The 22,754-nt window shown below is 44.2% G+C and overlaps 1 protein-coding gene across 1 annotated transcript in view; it reads left to right on the plus strand.

The window, feature by feature from the left end:
• MYO10 (myosin X) overlaps positions 1-22,754 on the plus strand; it is a 136,260-nt gene that overhangs the window by 86,806 nt on the left and 26,700 nt on the right. The window contains exons 19-23 of the mRNA XM_009883736.1: positions 17,286-17,410; positions 17,568-17,682; positions 20,975-21,081; positions 22,096-22,305; positions 22,605-22,644. Of these exons, the coding sequence (XP_009882038.1) occupies positions 17,286-17,410; positions 17,568-17,682; positions 20,975-21,081; positions 22,096-22,305; positions 22,605-22,644 (597 nt within the window). The remainder of the gene's footprint in view (positions 1-17,285; positions 17,411-17,567; positions 17,683-20,974; positions 21,082-22,095; positions 22,306-22,604; positions 22,645-22,754) is intronic.

Here is a 22,754-nt window from a genome sequence, read left to right on the forward strand (position 1 = left end):
ATGAATTAAGCAAGTACAGCCAAAGATATCACATGAAAGACTTGAAATACCAGTGAGCTGAAGAAAGCCCTGCTCTGTGTGTGTGTGTCTGTGTGTGTGTGTGCGTAGCTGCAGCTGCTAAAGATTCAGTTTTTCACAATGGGCGAACGCTGAAGGGTGAAAAAGCCTTAAAAGGTAAGGGATTTAATTCATGCAGGTTTTTTAATAATTTTGATCTTGCATACTTGGAGATGTAGTGGACTTGTAGAAAAAGAAAAGAAAGTGCCTGGAGTTTGGCTGGAAATGTTTCTGGGCTTGTATTTTCTTTTAAAGAGGGTAAATGCATGCAGAATCAAGTTCATGAAAAAAAATGACTAAATTTACTGGTCTAATCATATTTTCGCACGCCAGGAGAGCTTTGCTGCCAAGCAGCCTGCTTTAATAAATCACACTCCGTTTGAAAGTTAAAGGGGTGATTGTTTACGGAGCAGGGAAGAAGTCAGCCGGAGTAGGGCTGTGTGTGCAGAGAGGGGAAGACCTGTGTTGCAGTGATGGGCTGCTTTCTGGAGAAAGAGCTTCCCTGTTTTTCAGCAGCCTACCGTGTAGATTCAGGAAAACCAGCTATCTAAAGTTTAGGAGTGTAGTATTCCTGTAATTTATTAAGGCATAAGGCATGGCTGTAGTTTTACTTTGATTGCGTGATAAGAAAACAACACTGGGGACCAGCATGTTTGGGGGGTGGGGGGAGTCCAGCAAGGTATCTGCAGCACCCAAAAGTCTAAATTAATTTTGTAGTTTTACTGGGGAAACTTGATGGGACACATTTGAGACAGCAGTTTTTTCGCTGTAGAAATACAGGAAATGGAATATGCCTGGAAAAAAAAAAAAAAAGCCGTAGTAATGGAAAGGATACCGTAACAGCAGTATATTTCGACTTTTTCTGTGTCAGCTCCCCCCTTTCACCCCCAATGAAATAACCCCCCCAACCCAACTCAGCAGCTAAAATATCTCTGTTCTTCACCACTGATTGCCTTTGCTTCTGGGATCTGCATTTTGTTCCTTGCTTTTCCACTTAAAGAGCTTGCCTCTACAAACCTTAGAATTCAGCCACAGGGTAAAAAATTAGGATAAAATTGCTTGAGAGAAGCTGTTATGAAGGGAAAGGGTTTGATCCTGCATCATTGAAGTCTATGGGAGTTTTATTCTGGTCTCAAGGAGAGGAACCCCAGATTTGCCTTGCAAATCTAGATGGAGGAGATATGATCTGATAAAGTGCCTATGGGACCGGGAAAGGGGGGTTCTCATAACTTGTAGTTGTTCTTCTCTCACTGATGTTAAGATGTGTCCTTTTAAACCCCAAGTGGTAACAGTGGCGGTAGGCCAAAATGTAGGTATTTTTGTTTTGTGGAACATCAATGATGCGTATTCCGTATTTCTTTTGCTAAAACTGTTTAGTTTCAAAAAAATAGAAGATTTGTTTTGTTTCTCATTTGTTGGCTTATTAAAAAAAAAAGTGTATTTACAGCCTGTAACATAAATGGAAGCATAACAACAATATTTTTTTCCAATACAGCTAGATTACTGATAGGAATTTTCTGAAAGTTATAGTACTGTCCCAACTATTCACAAATCTTTGTCAGAGCTACCCTCAGAACACAAAATCTGTGTCAAGAGCAGAAGGTAATGTTGTTTAAGAGTAGATGGGCTGATTGCTGAACTTTTTTCTCTTTAACTGTATCTACCTATTTATGTGTGTGTATATATGTGGCTTTTCTCAATTTAGTCACAGGAGGTGGTGAAGAAGCAAAGACTTCATGGGGGAAGACCTCACTGTGATGAATTTGTAAGGACTTCAGAACATCTGTTGTCACCTCGTAGGATGAAACTTTAAACGTGAAATGCTTACTGAAAGCGCATCAAAGCATCTTGTCTTTGTTGTCTAACTTACACTAGAATTTACTGCTTGTGGTGGTTTTAGGCAGTTTATAAGCCTAAGAAGCAAGGCAGGCCTATTCCCAACACTGTCATTAGAATTACAGAAGTGAGGTTGTGGTGTCGGTTGTATGAAGTGGAACGTAGTCGCAGTGGAGTCCGTGTTTCAGGACATCGGCTGAGTCGTAGCTGTGTGCCAGCAGTCAGCCTAAACTGCGGGAAGCTTTTTGGCTGAAGCGTGAGGAGGTTTGAGGTCGCTGTTGTTGGTTTGTCTCCTCCACGTTCCTTACATTCCCTGTTGGGGCGACAGGGAGCTGGGCAGCTGGTGCCACCGGCGGGAGCTGTGCTGGGGAGGTGGCAGCACCACAGCTCCTCAGGCTCTGTGGGCTGTAGTGGTTCAGTCCGTGGGCAGCAGTGGTTTTGTTGTTCATCCCAGGCACCGGGTAAGCATACGCTCTGTTCCAGTCTGTGAAGTTACTGGTGAGCCAGGAAGCCCGTTGCACCACGTCAGTCGTTCAGGACACGGGGAAGTTTTCCGTTTCGGCTGCCGACATGTATTGTCACACGCACCTGCTGTGAGCATTGCACAATATTTAGTGTTGAAAAGGGACATTTGTCACCAAACTCATAGTGCTACGTTGTATTTCCACCGTTTACATGATGAGGTCTGTCATGGCAGTTTTGGAACTTACTCTCTGTAGATCTAGAAATCTTAAAACATTAAGAAGGGGCTTTTGGGGTCTCAAAACTTTTAGAAGTCAAGTAGACATAAAGTATATGGGTTGAGAGAAGACTTCCGCTTTCAGAAAGCCAGATAAATGCCAAATTCTCTGTGATACCGGCTTTCTGGAATGAATGGCTACCCCAGATTCAGCATGAAAAGGACAAGTAGGGGGGTTGGAATAGATGATCTCCAGAGGTCCCTTCCAACCCTGACCTGTGATTCTGTGAAGTATGTCCATCTGCAGCTTGCCAGCCACACCACTGGTGCATCTTTAGCCAAAAAGAGACAGTGTCCAGCCTCATTAATTAAGTAGTTTTTCAAAGGAAGAAATGATGATTCTCGTTAAAAGTGGTTTAGCTCTTAGATTAGCTTCACAGGAGTTTTTAATATAAGCAAACAATTCACATAGCAAACAAAGTCGCATCTAGGAAAGCTGATTCTATCTTCACTGTCTCTTTCTGACTCAAACATGAAGGGTTATGTTTTGTTGTATACTTAGGCCGGCCTAGGAATTTCTCAGGGGAGAAGCAGCTGTTCAGCCATTCAAGATTGCCATTTCCCTGTGACCACTGGCGTGCACAACCTGACGCGTCTCAAATCAGACAGATTCTGAAAGGGCATGTACATCTCATTGGCCTCAATGAGCTCTAAGCACGCATCTGAATGCTTTGTTTAAGTTATTACTGGTTTTAGGCTGCTGTGGGTGTGCTGGGCAGCACATAACAGAGTGCCTGGAGCTGTGATCCCTCTTGTCACACAGCTTTGCAGAGGAGTGAGGCGTACGTGCAGCTCCCTTACAGTTCTGTATCCAGCCAAAAGTGGCGACTGGTCTGTGCAGAAGGAGAGGGAAGACTTGTTACATCCATTGCTCTGGTGGTGTGGAGTCCACACTGCTGGCCAGCCCCAGGAGAGCACAGTGCTGGTGTGTCAGCAGGGAAAATGCGTCTAACCAATTGTGGAGTATTGACAGTGTGTTTTCACCATGATCAGAAAATCTGGGAGAAGGACAGAAAAAATCCACTTCTGGGGCAGGAGGAGCCATATTGTTATTTAAATGCAACACAGCAGATTGTTAGAACATAAGTAAGGGCAAAACTCTTCTCTGCAGGATCATCTTAAAAATAGGTAGAGTCAACTAACCGTGTGCTTCATGTAACTAAGAAAAGATGAAACTTGCCTTACAGAAACAAAGGGCCATTGACCAGCATCCCTGCCTGTAAGCTCTGCAGGCTTTATGGAGATGTGGCATCCCAATTAAATCACTCAGAAGGTGGTTGAATGTTGAATTAGTTAGGTCCTGATGTAATTTTACTGTCTATTATAATTCATTTTCTCTCTCTCTCTCTCTCTCTCTCTGTAGTTAAATCAGTTAATAGTTTGATAACCATATTGGTGTTAAGGGGGGTTTCTTGATATCCATTTTGGGTAACTGTGCACCATGCTAATAAAGGAAATTTAATCTACTCTATAGTTAAGTCTTATTTCACAGATGTATAGGAATTGGAACAAACAAGTAGTTTCTGCATATTTTTTTTTGTGACGGAAAAATACATGGTGACTTTCATTGCAAGTGTTAATGATTGCCAATATATAATCTATAGCAATGAGATTGCAATGGCGTTTTGCTCTACCAAATGCAATTTTTAGCAATGCTTGCAGGAAGCACAGGAGCTATCTGCTGTTCCAGCCAAGATGATGTTGACTCACCTGTGCCTTCAGCATGGTCTCTGTGGCAGCACAGATGGCTGTGATGTGCAGAGCTCCTCCATCTCGTGTTTATGTAATATATGAAGAAGTTGGTAAAGGGGCTTTTGGTGTTTGGTTTAGGATACAAATTTCAGAATTATCAGAAAAATCTAATTTGATTTTGATGTGGTTCTCGAAAACATCAAAGAACTCAAGTAGGAGACTTTCCAACTCTTAATGTGGGGGGAGGATGGGGTGGCAGTTGACTGTTGTGTTGTAACAAAGCAGTCCAAGGAGAATATATTTGTTACCTTTTCCTGTGAAATGTATGTACACAAGAACAAACAACTACCTTAATTTTCTGTCCCTTCCCTGCAAACACACACATACACATGTTTCACTAACCTTGACATCTTGTTGTATAGTCAGTTGCAGATCTGCCAGGCAGGTCCTGAATTTATAATGTAAAAACGTGTAGAGATACCAGAGCAGCAGCTCAAAGGACCAAATTCTAAGAAAAATGCCGCAGTTAGGCTGATGCTATCTGAGATGGGCTGAGATACAAGATGTGGGAGTAATTAATGTACTGATTACATGGGACTGAGCTGGGTCATTTACCTGGGCCATCAGGCGACTCTTGCTGTAGCCAGGTAGATGTCTGTGCTGATCACAGGGATCCCTGTCACCTTCTGTCAACTTGAATTTCCCCTCTCTATACTGAAAAAGTAACTTAGCTGCAGTGTTAACAGGTTTCCTCATGCTTTTAGAGCAGATCTCCAGACCACCCACTGCAAGTCTGCTGCAGTGTAGCTCTCGGGCAGCTCCCCCCCTCCCCCAACCTCTGGTATCCCGGGCTCCTCCAGGTTGAAGCGAGCCCTCAGTAATGATGAAAACCAGCAAGGACTGTGCACAGCTCCATGGGGCATTTTTGGTGCAGAGGGGCATACAGGCATGCCCGCTGGCTGCTCCGGTGGGGGTTGGTGCGGGATCCCGGTGGAGCCAGAGGGGGGCCAGGGATGCTCAGGGGGGGCTGGGTCGCGGCACCCGAGCGGGCAGCAGCCCGGAGGCAGCAGCTTGGGCGTGAATGGAGCCCTGTGCCTGCGCCGGGGTGGGAATAATCTGCCCTTTCAGTGCTGCCCGACCTCCGCTGTCCTAGCAACCCGAAGCTGGCGGGCTGAATATTTTGCGGCGTTCCCCATTTACACGTACCAGGTATTGGCTGTGATTTGAGCCTGGCTGATTTCCCCATTACGGCTTTCAAACAAAAGGCTCGATACAGGAGGGAAAGGAGAAAGGGCTCCTTAGGAGGTAATTTTATAAAACCATATATATTTTTTTTTTTTTTTTTCTGGCTTAGGAATTGCTCTGGATCGATTCCTTGCTTGAGAAAGCACCGAGCAGCAAGTCTGCGCGTTACGTCAGCCTTGTGCTTTGTAGGCATCTTTTGTGGGCCAGTGAGGGAATGAACCAGGTGCAGGGGCGAAACGCGTTGGAAAAGGAGAAACTGCTTGCAGCCTCAATATTGAAAAAGGAGTGCGATCAAGTGCTAACTTTTTAATGTTGCTTGAATCTGATTTTGACTTTAAGCTAGGAAGTTGCTGGCCCTCACGGCCATCCAACAAACTCATCCGCTCCACACTTAAATCAATTAAAGACAACTCAAACTTTTTTATTAGTTTAAACCATATGGTTTGCAGAGGTGTGATTCATGATTGTCGCAGGGCTTTTCCCATTTTTAAGTTAGAGCTGATAACGTGGAGGAGGAGTTTTATTATTTCGTGGTGAATGTGTGAGGGCTTTGTAATGACTTAATCTAAGTCAGTCTTCAGCCTGTCTCTTCACAGTCAGTCACAGTAAAATCTCAGCCAAACTTCCCGTGCTGGACTGCCAAATACTTGCATAAGTGATGAACTTCCTCCCTGCCAAGGAGAAGCATGCGTGTGGGAAGCACAGTTCTGGGTTGCACCGTGTGCTGCAGGCCAGTAGCTGTGTGTCGTGTTCCTCTCTCTGGTGCAGAGTTTGGGAGTCCCAGTCCCAAAGGTACTTACCAAAGTTACCAGTACCAAAGGTACTTAGTCAGCACTGACCACCTTCAAATAAAGGAAAGCAGTATTTTTTCCACAGCTGGAGTGCTGAAAGGGGACTAGTTAGATCGTTTAGTCTAACCCCGCTGGGTGGCAAATTGTAAGCAAACCATTAACGCCTGCTGGAAGGAGGAGGACATCCTGTGTTTTGAAGTGACTGGTGGCTTTAGACAGTCCCACCACCATGGGTAAGCTCTTCCAATGACTACACTCAGTGAGAAAAAGATATGCCTCCTGGGATTTTTCATGCTTTTTATGTTTTTATCTGCTGTATATTAGAAATTGTTGTTGAATGTGGGCTCTTGGTATAGCTACTCACAGCTTACTATCAAGGCCTCTCAGCTTTCTTGTTGATGAGCTCTTAAGGCTTTTACTGAAGTCCTATACTGCTTTTTTTTTTTAACTCAGATCTTTATTCTTACGTCTCTTATCTAAATGGTTTCCAGTGTAGTGGTCTCCTTTATTGTGCTCCAAAATCAGACACAACATTTCAGTAGCAGTCACATAGCTGAGGAGGACAGGTTAGCCCACAAATCACTAAACTGACTTCTGAAATACCAGAGAATTTTAGTATTCTCTTTAAAGCAATGCCCCAAAATAGAAGAGTCTCAAGACGTATATGGCATTCAGGCATGCAGTCCTAAAGCAATAAGGTGTGACCAGATCTAGAGAAGCAGCAGGTGGGTGCCCAGGACCGAAGGAGGGAATAAGGTGAGATTTAGATTGAGAGTCCTTTTCTGCTCTCCTTGTGCTCTGCGAGTTGATGTCTCTTGTCCCTCCGTGGAGTGCTATGTTAGCTGCCTCCATCCATCGTGAGCTGTTCTGGCTGGAAGTGAGGTTCTTCCACCTCCTCCTTTCTACTTACCTGCAGTAGAGAAGAGGAGGCGATATCCCTGTATCCTCTCTCCCCCTGTATGGAGCTGCAGTCTGAAAAAAGGTTCCTCAGTTTCGAGTCACCCGGGAAAGCAAGGAGAGTTGTGATAATGCGGATAAAAGTTATCTGCAATACTATTTCAGGATGTACTGCTGAAGTGATACCGTGTTCGCATTTCAGTGAGAACTCGCTACGTGGAGGGTTTCACATATTCAAGTGTGAGGTTACTTGTAGTAACACTACACTGGGCATTAGAAGTATGCAGGGTTAGGTTCTTCCATGGATTGCTATAAGAAAAGGTTTTACAGCTATGTCGGACTTCAACCATGCAAGATGAAGTTCATCTTAAACAGGTTCTCTCAAGTGTTTTCATCCTAATTTTGTATCCCCTGATGAAACTTCCTATCTTTCAGAAATAAATGCTTGATACTGAACATCATTATCTGAAGAAATCATGTTAGAGGAACTATCCTAAAACATGATTTACTTCTTTTAAGTACAGAAATGGACTTACATGCCCAGTCTGCCAATAAACTGTCAAACAACAAAGGAAACTTTTAAGGTGGGGGTGAAAAGTCTGGCATGGAGGAGTGGAAGTACAGTGGGAAAATTATTTAAAAAAAAATAAAGAAATGAAAGGAAAAATAATAAGTTGTTTGATGTCATTGCTGACGTGGAGGGTCGGGGTTTCACCATCTGCAGTTGGTCGGTATGCAGCCTCAGCAGACATTGAGCGGTGTGTGCAGTTGTTTTCTTGAGTGTTGTAGCGAACAGTGGTGATGTTGGTGTTGGCTGTCTTGACACGGGGTCGGTAAGGAAGGACAGCTGTCCTTGCAATTAGTACCTTACAGCATGTTTCTTCATGGTATGTCTGTGGCTATGAGGCAGCCTGATTGATTTTCTTCAGGAGAAGCCTGCTGACCGATCACAGGGTGGGGAGAATGGGGCCAGATTGGGGTTTAGTCTGCAGGGACTGGAGGCTTTAGTGAGGATGACCTCGGATGAAATGGCAACAGATTACTCACAGGTGGAGAAGGAGGGCCTATGAAAAGTTCCAGCTGGGGTCCGTGCTGCCAGTCACACCTTCTGTCAGGGTGCTGAGACCCTGCCAGAGCGGTTTTGAAACTTAAATCCCTCTTTTCCCAAATGCGCTTAATGGTCTGTCTCACATGGCTGGTCCTGCAGTTGCCATTCTGGGACAAACAGCCCCTGTGACTTGCTGTGCATTTCAATGGGCTCTCTGAATAATGTATTCAGGCAACAAGGGCTCACTAAAGCTGAAAATGTAGGCAATCACATAGATAGCTCTAAACATGTACTTAGAAAACTTAAATATCTCTGATGTACAAGCCTGTGCCTTTAACAATCCATTCCTATTCCATGAGGTTTTAACCAGTGTGTAAGAAATTAGACTGTAATTTTGAGGAGGTAGCATTCCTCTGGGCTTATGTGAGAGGGGTAGACAAATTCCGTCTTCCTTTAGAAGAAATTCTGTATTCCTTTAGAAAGGCTCACAAAGAGCCTACTCAGAGGTAGCCTTCAGTCCATACAAACCAAACAAAAAAGAAGTTTACTTAGAAATGCAAGAATACAGTGACCATGACTAAGAAAAAGTAGATTAAATAGCTCCAAGATTGTGAGTTTATCGATCTTTATTGACAAAAGCATGAAATTGCAGCAAGCTGGTCAGAACCATTTGAGCATCTTTTCTCCAACAATGAAGGTGGTTCCAGCTTTCATCTTTGCTATACGCAGACCAGCAGGACCTGGAACACGACTACAGCATCTTTGTAGCTGGATCTAACTCAGCAGTGTCTTCACCTAGTTGAAATCTTTAAACACCAGTGCAAATGGTCAGTGTGGTAATGTACTGCTTCATAGCTCTTAAATGAGCTGCTGTCTTAAAAATATCCTTGAGATGCCCGTGACTGTAAAGTAAGCTGGGCGACAGGCTGAATATAAATACAAAAACATTTTCACATTCGTTTATTGAGTCTCCTCCTGTGACTGTTTTGGTACAGTAGAAGAACTCTAAAATTACAGTGTTCCTTCTATACAGTGCTATTTTTAGCAGGGGCAACTCTAACCTGTGCCATGAGAGTGGCTAATTCTGAAGTCTGTCTCTTATCTGAAATGCTGAGGGCTGGACGATGAGTCACACAGGTCAGCTGCAGTAGTTGGAGTTGAAGAGAAGATCAGCTAATCGTGCAAACGCTTGCTGTTGGTAAATGCAGTGCTTTCACGTTCAGACCTGTAGAGATTGTATAAAAGAGCCAGCATATCATTACTGAGTTTGCAGTGAAATCTGGCCTGGAGTTTGCAGCAGAATTTTTTGAGACACAAGTGTTGTTGCAATATACCCATGCTCTTTTTCTAGCAAGTTGCCACCAGCGGTGTTAATAATTTTTAAAGGCTTATTGTGGGGTTGTGGTGTGGGTGTGTGGATAAAGGCCAGGAGATCTTCTCGGACATACAAAACGTTTACTGTTATTTCAGGTTTATCCAAATATTCCTTGACTTGCTGGTGCCATACAGTAGAAATACCAAATAAACTTTTTAGCTGTGGCATGTTCTTTGGTTTTGTTCTCCAATGCTCTTATGGTGTTTATCTGTGGACAGAAATACTCTGGGACAGTAAGGGAATGTCTTCAAAAACAAAGCAGGCATCAAACTTGTCTCTGTTTTGACCTGAACCTGTTCCAGCTCCAGCAAGCTGCGTGCTGGAGGAGACCAGGGAGGGCTTCTTTCCTTGGAATACCCATATTCTTAGATCAGTGGGACCTGATGCTCCGGGTCCTTGGGCAGGATGTGCACAGCTTTTAATGTTCCTTGTGCTAGAAGCGCTGCAGTTCTGAGGTTGAAACTCTGTTGAATAAGCTGATGCCAACAAAGTTTATGGTGCAAGCGACTGAAGAAATGATGGTTAGAAGAGCAGGGGGTGAAATGGTTTGTTGGAGGTGGGAGGGTGACCAACATGGCACTGCAGCTGAAGTCTCTGGATTTGACAGGGATGTTGCCCTCTCCCTGCCCGTCCTGCCTTTGCAGTGCATTTTCCTGTTGCGGGTGCAGGTGTTTCCCTTTCACTTCTTGCAGGTTACTGGCTTGAGTCCTCGGCATGAGTAAAGGCTGCCGAGCAGTACATATGGATAAGAATCGCTGAGCGTAATGTGGTTTACAAAAGGCAAACAATGGGCATGCAGACGTTTTCGTATCAGTTCAGCTGGATTACATATGAGAAGCTAATTTATTCACACTTTCCAAATTTGTCTGGGAGGAAAGCCTGGCATTGGTTTGGACTCGTGGAGCTGGTGACTGAGATCAGGAGACCATGGGGACTGTTTCAGAAAGGTCTGGCTTACTGAGTCCCCCTATTTCTGAAAAAATATCAGTACACGTTAAGATGTGAAAACGAGTTCAAAACCCCGTCTAAAGCAGGGGAAGACTGACCTCTTTTTAATTTCTGCTGCTTTTCTCCAGAGTAAAATTGCCAAGACTTCGTTTTCGGAGTAAGAGAGCAGATTTAAAAAACTAAGACATTGAGAGAAGTTACTGGTTTTAAAATAAGAAATTACTTTTTCGCATCCTCTTACCTGTTTTTCATGTTTTCTTTCTCTGTACCTGTCTTCCACAAAACACTTTCCTAAGCCAAGAGAATCAACACTTCTAAGACACAGTAGCAAAGCTGACATAGTCCTACTCAACTTCTCACAGAGAAATCTAGAAACAAGGGACTGGGGTTTTTTCCCTTTCCTTTTTTTCCCCCAATCTTTCTGTGTGATTCCTCCTGCCTACGTAAAATCTGTGAGGCTGCTTTAATCTGTCATTATTGTGTCTGTACTATTCTGAGGCAGGCAGTAGTTCAAGGAGGAAGAAGGATTTCCACCGGGGAAATCAGGTATTCTCTGTGTTTGAACAGAGCAAATGATGCACAGAGCAAAAGAAATGTTGTATTCTCTTCGTGTGTTATTCAGGTGATTGGAGTCTCCACTAAGGATGCTGTCCAGGGAAAAGGGATCGTGTTTTTTCAAACCTTGGTCAGACTGTAATCTAAGGAACTATTTTATCATGAAAATTATGCGTAGGTGTTAGATGTCTGTCCTAATGGCAGCTTCTAATTGTGATTTCAGGCAGGAGCTTTGCCCTTTAGGAGGCTGACAACAGATCAGAGTAAGCATTTAGCAGCTTAAGGAGCCAGAGTCTCGCCGGTGGAGACTCCAGGTCGCATTAAAGCCTTGGCTTCAGTGCCGTCTGGCACAAATTCAGTGGAGACTTTTGGATTTGGGAAATGATAAATTACAAGTTGTGCTATGAAAGAGTGCACCGCAAAAAACACAAGTAGAACAGACCTGACTTGTAGCTATTAATTTCACGTTGATGTTGCTCATTGCCCTAACGTGGCTCTGACCCACCTGGGTTCAGCTGTTGTCTGGTGATTTTGCATGTCAGAGTGGTTTAGTGCTGCCATTCCTTGAAAAAAGTAAAATAAATATTGAAAATTGAATTGATTTGAAGTTGACTGCCTCTCTCAGAAAAATTTGGAACCTCTCAGTTGACTTCCTTTTCTGTTGCCTTCTCTTTTATAAATTTGATCTTATTTTGCGGGAATCTTACTTTTAGCTATTAATTCAAATTTTTTAACTTTGGAAGACATTTTGGTTTAATATCAGTTATGGTTCTGTTGTCTATCTGAAATTTTCCTACAGAATAAAATTTCTTCCCAAGTGTCCATTTGTGAAACAAGTCCAGTTTTTATAGCATCCCTAGTAAAAATTTAGCAGCCCCCAGAGATGAGTTCTGTCCTGTGTTACTTTGGTATAAATCTGAAAGTTGGCTTGCTTACCACAGGAAGTCTGAAGGAGCACCAGTAAAGATACAAGTCTGAGCATCAGCTGCATGGGTGACCCTTTGCGTGGAGATTTTATACTATAGCAAGTTTAACTCCTTAGTGCTGCACTGAGCATCGTTGAAGTGGAGATGGTCATCATTCCCTGTCTTAGAAGTGTCTGCAGTTTAATCGTAGAATCATAGAATGGTTTAGGTCAGAAAGGCCCTTGAAGATCATCTAGTTCCACCCCCCCTGCCGTAAGCAGGTCCCCCTCCCACCAGACCAGGTTGCTCAAAGCCCCATCCAGTCTGGCCTTAAAAACTTCCAGGGAGGGGGCATCCACAGCCTCCCTGGGCAACCTGATCCAGTGTCTCACCACCCTCACAGTAAAGAATTTCTGCCTAATATCTATTCTAAATCTGCCCTCTTCCAGTTTGAAGCCATTCCCGCTCATCCTATCACTACATGCCCTTGTAAAATGTCCCTCCCCATCTTTCCTGTAGGCCCCCTTTAGGTACTGGAAGGCCGCAATAAGGTCTCCCCAGAGCCTTCTCTTCTCAGGCTGAACAGCCCCAACTCTCCCAGCCTTTCTACATGGGAGAGGGGCTCCAGCCCTCTGATCATTTTCATGGCTCTCCTCTGGACCCACTCCAACAGGTCCATGTCTTTCCTATGTTGGGACTCCAGAGCTGGATGCAGTCCTCCAGGTGGGGTCTCACCAGAGCAGAGTAGAGGGGCAAAATCACCCCCCTTGACCTGCTGGCCATGCTGCTTCTGCTGCAGCCCAGGATGTGGTTGGCTTTCTGGGCTGCGATCGTGCTTTACTGGCTCATGATGAGCTTCTCATCAGTCAGCACCCCTAGGTCCTTCTCCTCGGGGCTGCTCTCGGTCCGTTCACTACCTAGGCTGTATTTGTGCTTGGGATTGCCCTGACCCAGATGTAGGACCCTGCACTTGACCACTTAATACTGAGGTATAGACAGTACTTGCACTCTGGTTCAATAAGTGCAGCTGCAATTAATTTTGTTAAGTATGAGGAGCCCTGCTGAGTGGAAGTTATGCTTAAAGTTATCCCTGCCTACAACTGTTTATACAATTGAGGCTGAAATCCTCTTCATCCACAGAGTAAACCTACCTGAGATGCAGCGTTTCGCCAAGTCGCGAGGTGGATATGCTGGGTGCTGTGGTGTTGCGCACAGGACTGCATTTCTTACTTCTTCTGGTTGCTAGATGTGGGAAACCCTGGATGCATTTTAGTGTTGAGGGTTTCAGCTCTCAAGAGCTGCTGTGATGGCTCAGTCAAAAACCCCCAGGTGATGGGGAGTATCTTCTGGTACTCCATATTCAAAGTGTAAAAGAGGAGTCCAGCACATCTCTTACCACCACCCCAGGGTTACTCAAAGCAGCCAAACTTGTTGCAGATGTAATTCCAGTCATATGCCAGGGCAGGATTTGACCCTCCAATTTAATAGCCTCATGTGTCTGTGAGCAATTAAAAGTTACTAGTGATGTAAAGCCAAGTAGTATGCTTATGTAATTAAAAAGGCAATGGTCTTTATGTTGCCCTGCTGTGATACTGTGTTAACATCTCTTGCTGTTTTTTATGCTTTTCTTTAAATTGCAGGCTTCTGGAGTTAGGTGACTGTGTGACAATCCCAGCTCCTGGTGACAGAGCAGGGCTGTTCCTAACTCCTATAGTTGCTGGAGAAATACCATGAAAATGTTGCTTCTTCCTCTGTGACTCAAAACAGGGATGGATGGAAAGAGAAAGTTTTTTTTTTTTTTCTAAAAAGTAACATGAGCTTTCAAGCCTGCCTGGTGGCTGACTTTTAACTTTTTAAGTGCCTGGGGCTGGCAATAAAAGGATTAGGTGATGCAGCAGCCATCTGGCTCCCAGAGCAGGAGGTGCTCCCTCACAAACTGAGAGGCTGCCCTGTGAGTGAGACGTCTGCAGTGTCCCCTAAATTTTGCCTCGCTTTGGTGTATCCCCACTCCCATCCATGCATCGGCTTCCCAGCCTCCCTGCCCCAAAAATACTGTTTTGTTTGCAAGTCTTGCGAAGAGTGTCAGCTTTTGAGCTGACAAGTAAGGGTGGGGTAGAGAGACTGAAAGCATGTATAGTGTCAAAGATTAAAAAAGATGTATTGACCTGAGTCCGTTCGTGGCACGAAATCAGCCTTGGGTTACATGAGGTGAAAAATGAATACGTTTTTCCTTGTGGTTTGTGCTTGCGTCTGTGTTGGGTCATTGCCTTTCCTGTGGGCATCATCCGCCACCTGTGCAGTAACAGGCAGGGAGGTGTGTGCAGGGGCATTCGGAGTGCGGCTTCCCAAGGTTGGTTCCCTAACACACCCGGCTGCCGTAGGGTGGGCACCTGTGGAAAACACTGTTGGCAGTGCCAGTCACGACAGTATCGATACCTTTATCGTAACCGTTTCATACTGTGTGTTCACTAAAATGCAAAGCTTGTGGTGTATTTTACCGGTGGTGGCAAAATCCAAAGGAAACACATTGTTGAGAAAAAAGAGGTTTTTTGCATCATTCACAGAGGCGTTTTTCCACTCTGGAACATTACTTTTTTTATACACGTGGGTATGGAAATCACAGAATCACAGAATGGTCGTGATTGGGTTGGAAGGGACCTCTGAAGATCATCTAGTCCAACCCCCCCGCCAGAGCAGGGTCACCTACAGCAGGTTGCACAGGACGGTGTCCAGGCGTGTTTGAATGTCTCCAGAGTGGGAGACTCCACAACCCCTCTGGGCAGCCTGTGCCAGTGCTCTGCCACCCTCAAAGTAAAGAAGTTCCTCCTCATGTTTAGATGGAACTTCCTATGTTCAAGTTTGTGCCCATTACCTCTTGTTCTGTCACTGGGCACCACTGAAAAAAGACCGTTCCCATGTACCTGGCACCCTCCCTTTAAGTATTTATACATATTGATAAGATCCCCCCTCAGTCTTCTTTTCCCCAGACTACAAAGACCCAAGTCTCTCAGTCTTTCCTCATAAGAAAGATGCTCCAGTCCCCTAATCATCTTTGTAGCCCTTTGCTGTACCCTCTCCAGCAGTTCCCTGTCTTTCTTGAACCGGGGAGCCCAGAACTGGACACAATACTCCAGATGTGGCCTCATCAGGGCCGAGTAGAGGGGAGGAGGACCTCCCTCAACCTGCTGGCCACACTCTTCTGGATGCATAAAATGTTAAATCACAGTTCTAACAGAGCCATTGATGTAACAGCAGCCAGAGTGGTGCGGAGTTGATGTAGCTCCTGAATCTCCCTGGCGTGCAAAGCATCCATCTCCAAGGGAAGGCAAAAGCAACAGCTGCTGGTGGTGGCTGAATTTCTCCATCGCCCCCGTCCACCTGCTCAGGCCAGATCAGGTCCTGCCGGCACGCAGTGCTGATTACCCCAGGCAGGGTAGGGCTCACCGTGGTGACCAGCTACCTTTTAAAACACACATTATTTTCATTTTTTGTTCAGTGCTATTGCCTGTGGAGGAAGGGCCGGGCTGTCGTGTTTTTCCATTGTGAATTTTGGCCCTTGTACCCAAAGGACAGAGTGCGAAAGTCTTTCGCTGTCAGAGTAACAGGGAGTGCCGGGGAAGTGCTTGCCCCGTGCCCAGCTCTGCGACAGCTCCATGCAGAGGGGCTGCTGCTTCTACTGAGGAGTATCCCACCTCTGCTCCAGAAAAGAAATTAATGAAAGGAGGAATAGCAACATTTTGGGTTAGACATTTTGGCTTTTAAAGGAGGGAAGTAGAAGCTAATCTTACCGGTATCTTTGAAGCTACCTAATCAACAGCTGAGAGGTATCAGCGCTAGCACACAGTGTTTTGGTTTATGGATAAAGGTGCTGATGGAAAAGTTTAGACTGGCTATTTTAAATGAACTTTTGAGAATGTGCTTTCCTGAAAGTACTTTTGGTAAGTTAAAATTTGGGGGAGTCATTTATTTGTTAAGTTGAACAAGAGGCATGATTAAAGCCAGCTAATAAATACCAAGAAAGTCCCCTGATTTACAGTTGCTCAGGGCTTGATCTTGCTGTCATTTCTATCGGCTGAAGAACTTCAGATCTTATATAAACTATTGACTGTATCTCTGAGATCCCACCTTCTGAACAGCTTCTTGCAAAATAGTAAGCGCTGTACTCCAGCCCTGCAAAGGGCTTTGCAGGAGGGTCACCTGGTGGGTTAAAGAGGATGTTTTAATTAAATGGTGTATTTACATATGGCATTATTTCGGTATCGGGGTTGCCAGCATTTTGCAAGACGGCTATTCTCACTATCTTGAATATCTTTGCGTGGCTGTGGCTGGTTTACCTCAAAGCATGGTGAAAGCATAGGTAACTCAGAGGATTATGAAATAGAATGAGAGGATTCCCAAGGCTCCCAAGGGCAGGAACATACTGATCAGTTTTCGCAGGTTTCCATGACTGAGTGGCTATACGGTTATCTGTATTCTAGATGAAAAATGATGCTGAAAGAGCTGCATGCCAACTAAGGGAAACTTAGTTCAGATAGGTGGATTATTTTTTTTTCTTTTTACAGATGAAAATATTTCTGCTGTTCAGAATAGCAGCAAATAGAAACTCTTTGAAATACAGCTTATTTGAGATTTGAGGTACCACTGGCAAACTTCCATCCCTGTCCATAGTAGATGACTTGTCACTACACCGAAAGTTAAATCTTTTCTGCCCTTTAGGATTTGCTTTGGGTTTTTTTGTTTGTTTGTTTGTTTTGTTTTGTTTTTTTTTCTAAAAGCCATATCACACCACTGTATTTGTATATCTTCAACATTCGGGACCATCTACAGGGATTGTAAATTCAGTCACAAAAGAAACAAAATAGTCAAGCTTATAGCTGTTAGCTGCCTGTGCTTCTGTGTCATTTCTTCCTGCACAGCAATGGCCCGTGAATATACATGAAATGGAAAGAGAGAGCTGATTGGATTAAATGGCTGTAAATGTTGTGTCTGTGGAAATGATACTGTGTAATTACCCCTTTATTTCCATCCTGTAGATATATTTTTATACGCTCAGAACTGCTAATGTCCTTTAAGATACTGTGTAGCCAGTTTTTAGCCTCTGTGCATTTCAGATTCATATAATTTGCCCTTTGTTTATTTCTCCTGACATCTCTAACCATTGCTATTAAAATCCTTGTTTTGAACCTGCTCGTTTTAGATGCCAGACCAGTTTGATCAGACAGTGGTGCTTAACCAGCTGCGCTATTCTGGGATGCTGGAGACAGTCAGGATTCGGAGGGCTGGTTTCCCAGTCCGTAGGCCCTTTCAAGACTTTTATAAAAGGTAAACACTCTGACTTGTGCACTTCAGATGCAAGTCACGGGTACCAAATCAACATTCCCATGTTGGGGAATAAAGTGAAAATCTAATAACAAAAAAATCATATGGAAAAAATAGAACTCGTGTCTTAATGAAGTAATAAATAGTTTTTGTTTGCCAGGTATAAAGTCCTCATGAGAAACTTAACTCTGCCTGAAGATTTACATGAGAAATGCGCCGTCCTGCTTCGTCTGTATGACAACACAAGCACTGAATGGCAGCTTGGAAAAAATAAGGTAAATAATCTGACTGTGCGTATTGTGGGGCCGGTGCTTATGCAAAGCTGAGGGGACAGGATTCAGACTGCACAGCTGCAGAGATGTCGTTGTAATGGTAATTACTTCTGGCCTTAAAGGAAGCTGCGCATGCCTGTTGGTGCCCTTGAAACCCTTATAGCAACAATTAATGGTTGTGCTGAGGAATTTGCTGTCTAAGGCACTTAGACACTGACTGGTGATTTCAGTCGTGGAGAAAGAGTCCACTTGAATTTTCTGCCAGTGCTCACAAGCCATAGTGCTGGTGGGGATCGGAATTTAAAACACGGTAGCTGGATTTTACCATTTTTAGAAGTATCGAGCATGTGAGGTAACACTTTTATTCTGCAGGGAGCTCCACTCATACCAGTAAAGCTGCCTGCATGATATGTACTCAATGGCTGAAACCAGGGGGAAGAATTTTAGCCAGTGTTCATATGGTAGAGTTAAGTTCTAAGTGTGTTTGCCATCCTAGTCTGAAGAGTCTGTTTCAGAGGTACATAAGACCTCAATATGTGACCTACTGGACAACCTGAACTTTGCCCACAACATTTCTTTTCTTCCAATAAAAATTCAAGTTATTTTAATTAAAAGAATGGAGTTCTAATTTAAGAAGTAAAACAGTCCAGGTGTTTTTGCATGCTCGTTTTTCAAGTTTGATTTTGGACAACAGTTGTGTGCAGAGCTTCCCTTGTGAAAGCATTGCGTGCTCAGGAGAAGATTCCCCACTGCAAGATTTGAGATCTCCTAAATATTAGAAACACCTGGTGCAAAGGACGAGAGACTGGATTACAAACATCAGACCATCACTGCCAAGGATCATCCCCCAGGCCTCTGCAGATGCCTTTCTCTCCTTTTTTCTCTGGGTAACTCCCGTTGGCACTCCCAGGGCTTCCATAGTGAAGGGAGAACAAAAAACAGATCCAGAAGTAAAGTTTTCTGAACTATGTGTTACACTTGCAGTTCTCCTGTCGATTGGTAGAACTGTGAAACTTTCTCGTTACCATAAGGCAGCAAACATATTGTGTCAAATCTGGTTGATTTCTGTGTGAAACGCCCTTTCTCCTCATCCTCTTCTCCTCACAGCTGCATATTTTTGAGGGGTTTCCTCCACTCCTCTGAGCACTTAAGGAGTCTCAGAGATGCTATTGGGAAATTTCATTTAATAATTTTTGCAGTTATGGTAAGAGATAGAATCTGAAATATTCTGATGGCAATTGCAGTCATCTTTCATCCTGTTTTGATAGACGATGGCTTGCATGTAATACAGTGATAATGTTCGGCCGCAGAGCTAGGCTGTGCTTCCCACTATACTTTGAGATGTATATTAAAGATATTTATGCACAGACCCCGGACGGTGCTTTGGCTTCCTAGGGACGTATATTTATCAGAACCTGAAATCGTTCTAACCAGCTGCTCGGCAGGAGCCAGAGCTCTGTTGTAACTTCCCTCACTGGGGCCGTGGCTCATCCCCCCCCAGGAGCTGCCTGCACATTTGTCAGAGTCTTCATAAACAGCTTATTGTAGGGAAGAACAAGAGGGCATTGGTTTCAGACTGAACATGGGATGGGGCACTATCCTGCCCGAGTGACTTAAAAGGGGTAGTAAAGACTTTGCGATGATTTAGCTTCAGTGTGATTTTTTTTTTTTTTTCTTGTCTTTTACATCCCAAGTTGCAGTGCACCTGCTCAGGAAAAGGCATGAGACTGAGTGTAACATGTGCTTAACATCCGTTTTTGTTCAGGAAGTAGCTGAATGCCTTTCTGAAGGAGATTTTTGTTGCATTTTTAAAGCCAGTGTGTGTAGAGCAAAGAAAGATTGCCCACTGAGTGAAAGAAAAGGCTTTTTCCCGGCCTAAAAACTTCTATAGAAAGAGCTACCCAGTGCAACTCGGATACTGGAATGTTGTTTGGGGACTTTCTGTGGGACTTTTTATGTTCCTTAGAGTTGGGTAATTTGTAGTAAAACGTAGTCCCTTTCCAGCTACATTCAAAATTCATGACTGTGTCTCTCCTCAGGAGTCCTGCTACTTTGTCCTTGGTGATAGGCTTTTTTTCCCCCCTAAACACAGAGGGAAAAACTACCTTTTTTTCTGCTTGAATGCTCCCAAAAGTCTGTATTTTTCTGTCTTTTTTTTTTTTTTTTTCCACAGCAAGAAAAACCCCAAAACACTTCAAGGAGGCATTGCTGCTTTTAGATGTCCCTGCAGCCCTCCTCCCTTAGCAGAGCCTGCACTGTCTTGTGCGCTTTCCTCATCACCACACTGCGGTGCACGGCCTGGGTCGTCCCAGAGAATCCAAGTGTCTCTGCAGTGGATATTTCCAGCTGCTCATGCCTTAGGCAGCAGCATGCCAGGCTGTTGCCACCTATAGCTGATACCAGCAGACTTAGCCTTCCAAAAGGCAAAATTGAGAAGGGCTGGAAAAAGCGCTGGCAGGAGATAGCCCACCTCTTCCTGAGTGTGCAGTGAAGAGCAGACGTCGGGGCGGGTGGAAGAGGGAGGCTGCATCCCCCGTGCCTCCGCTTGGCTGGAGAAGTGGTTTCATTCATTCAAGGCAAAATAAGCCGGCTTAGCTCAATATATGTCAATGCCACGTGCTAAAGCTGCCTCGAAGAGGCACTAGGCAGTCTGGGCGAATGACCCAGGTTAGTGCTGGGATGAGAGCCTGGAGAGCCGTCTGTCTGCCGGAGGGCGGACGGCTGTGGTGGGGTGTCCGGCCCCAGCAGCTGTCTCCCCCTGGAACAGCAGGAAAAAGCAGTCGAGTCAAGCCAAATATGAAACAACTCTCATTTCTACTTACGTCTGCAGGCTTATAGCAACGCTGTCTGAAGCGATGAGGCTTTTAAGGGGTTGTGGAGGCTGCCGGTACTGTCAAACAGCTAAATCATCGGGGTGGTATTTCTGCCCCTCAAATCAGGAAGTTCATGCTAAGTACTCCAGTTTCTTTGGCCTGGGATACTCTTTGGTGGGAAAGGCTGTTTAACGAATCCAGTAATTATGTTGCTTTTGGAAAAACCCTGCTCCTAATTAAAATTTTCATTAGTGTAATCAGGCTCTTCCCACTGATATCCAAAGCGAGAGGATCATCTTCGGGTATTTTTCTTTTAAGAGGAATACGTTTTTGTTTTTTTTTCTTTTCTGTGGAGGAAATGGTATGTTTGTCTCTGAACTCAAAGCTGAGGCTGCTGCTTGAGCTGACGTTGGCAGCACCCTGGCTGTCCTCTCTATATGATGCTCTCCACAAGTTGTTAAGTCACAAGTTTTCTCGTGTAGGTGTTTCTCCGGGAGTCCTTGGAACACAAGTTGGAGAAACAGCGAGAGGTGGAAGTCACCAAGGCAGCAATGATTATCCGAGCTCACATCTTAGGTTATGCAGCCCGGTAAGTGACTAGATGGGAATATTCGTAATCATGCTTTGGAATAAATGGCTGGGGAGCCACGGAGTTAAATCCTTCTGGCGCAATTCTTAACTTTTCCTAGGGACCGGGCATCCAAATCCTGTAAGTGGCTTTTGAAAATGCCAGCTGGTGTCTTTGCCAGACCCATGAACAAAACAAAATGGAGTTTGAATTGGTTTAATATAATGAATAGGACAGTATGGAAGTTTGGAGGTCAGCCAGCATCCATATAATTGTATCATGGCATTAAATCCCTGGTAGGAACTCTGGCTGGATGGCATCTAGTGGGGCTGCCCCAAGTTACCAGCTGAGATTCAGATTTATCTTTGCTTCATCGCGACAAGAAAAGAGAAGGCAAATAAAACTAATCACTTTGGTTCTTAAAGAACCGTGACATTAGGTAACTGATTAATGTTTCGCTTGTTTACCTGGCTTCATGCATTACGTATTAGGTGGAGTTGCTCATCCCATCTGTTTATTTCTCTGCTTTTTCTACAAATCAGTAGACAGTTTAAGGAAACTTGTTTGCATAATGAGGTAATTTATCTTCGTGTGTATATTAGACCTGTCCTTACATTCTGACCAGTATGTTACTTAAAAACTGTATTCCTATTTTAATGACAGAGCTTTCCTGCTGTTCATGAGACATGGGATGAGTGTCTATTTATATTCTTTCTCTGCATGTGTGCACACACACAGAGCTGTCCTTTTAGCATCTCCTTGTCAGGCACATAAGAACATGTAAGAGAGGTAATGTGCATTTCCTTAATGAAGACACAGACAGCGCTGTCACAGAAATGGGAGAATCTCTTTCCTCTCAAAGGGAGGAGAAAGCGAACAAGAATGGAGAAATCATCACTGAGCTAGAAATAATAAATTGGTTTTACTACCACTGGCTCATTATTGCAGGTCACCATGGCAAGACTTCTCATGACTGCTTGTTGATTCCTTATTTCCTTAGAAATTTCCTTTTTTTTTTTTTTTCTTATCTCCCAGAAAGCGGTATAGAAAGGTTCTCTACTATGTGGTCGTGATACAGAAGAACTACAGAGCATTCAGTGGTAGGAAGAAGTTCCTGTGCCTGAAGAAAGCAGCCATAATCCTTCAGAAGCAGCGGCGAGGCCAGCTTGCTCGCCGTGTTTACAGAGAGCGACTAGAGGAGAAGCAGAGACAAGAGGAGGAGAGAAGAAAAGAGGAGGAAGAAAGGTGCAGTATGCTGCTTTACATCGCTCTCCTGCTGTGCCATATTAGGTTTTGGCCTGAATAGCCTTTTTTTCAGGCTGTTCTTGATCAAGTGATTTTGGAAACCTTTGCTTCTTTTGCTAAAAGACGCATGTAGCTATCATGGTAGTTTCATATTCACAAACGTATCCTTGGTGACCTTATTTCTGGCTGTCTTTTCCATGTGGCAGATGATCTCTGTAAGTTGAGATATTGCCCTAGCAAAGGTATGTGATGAGCTTATGTTGAGCTTGATTTCCTAACTTCTCTTCCTTCAATTTTAGGAAAAGACAAAGGCAAGAAGCAGAGCGTCTTGCCCAGCAGGTAAATGATATTCTTAGTGCTTTCAGCCATCCTGTTTATATGAGTATCTCAACCCAGCCCTTAAAAAAATAATAGGCATCTGTGGCATTTAAACTAAACTTATTACAGGA

Source organism: Charadrius vociferus, unplaced genomic scaffold, assembly GCF_000708025.1.
Source record: "Charadrius vociferus isolate BGI_N301 unplaced genomic scaffold, ASM70802v2 scaffold103, whole genome shotgun sequence".
In the NCBI taxonomy this organism is placed as follows: domain Eukaryota; kingdom Metazoa; phylum Chordata; class Aves; order Charadriiformes; family Charadriidae; genus Charadrius; species Charadrius vociferus.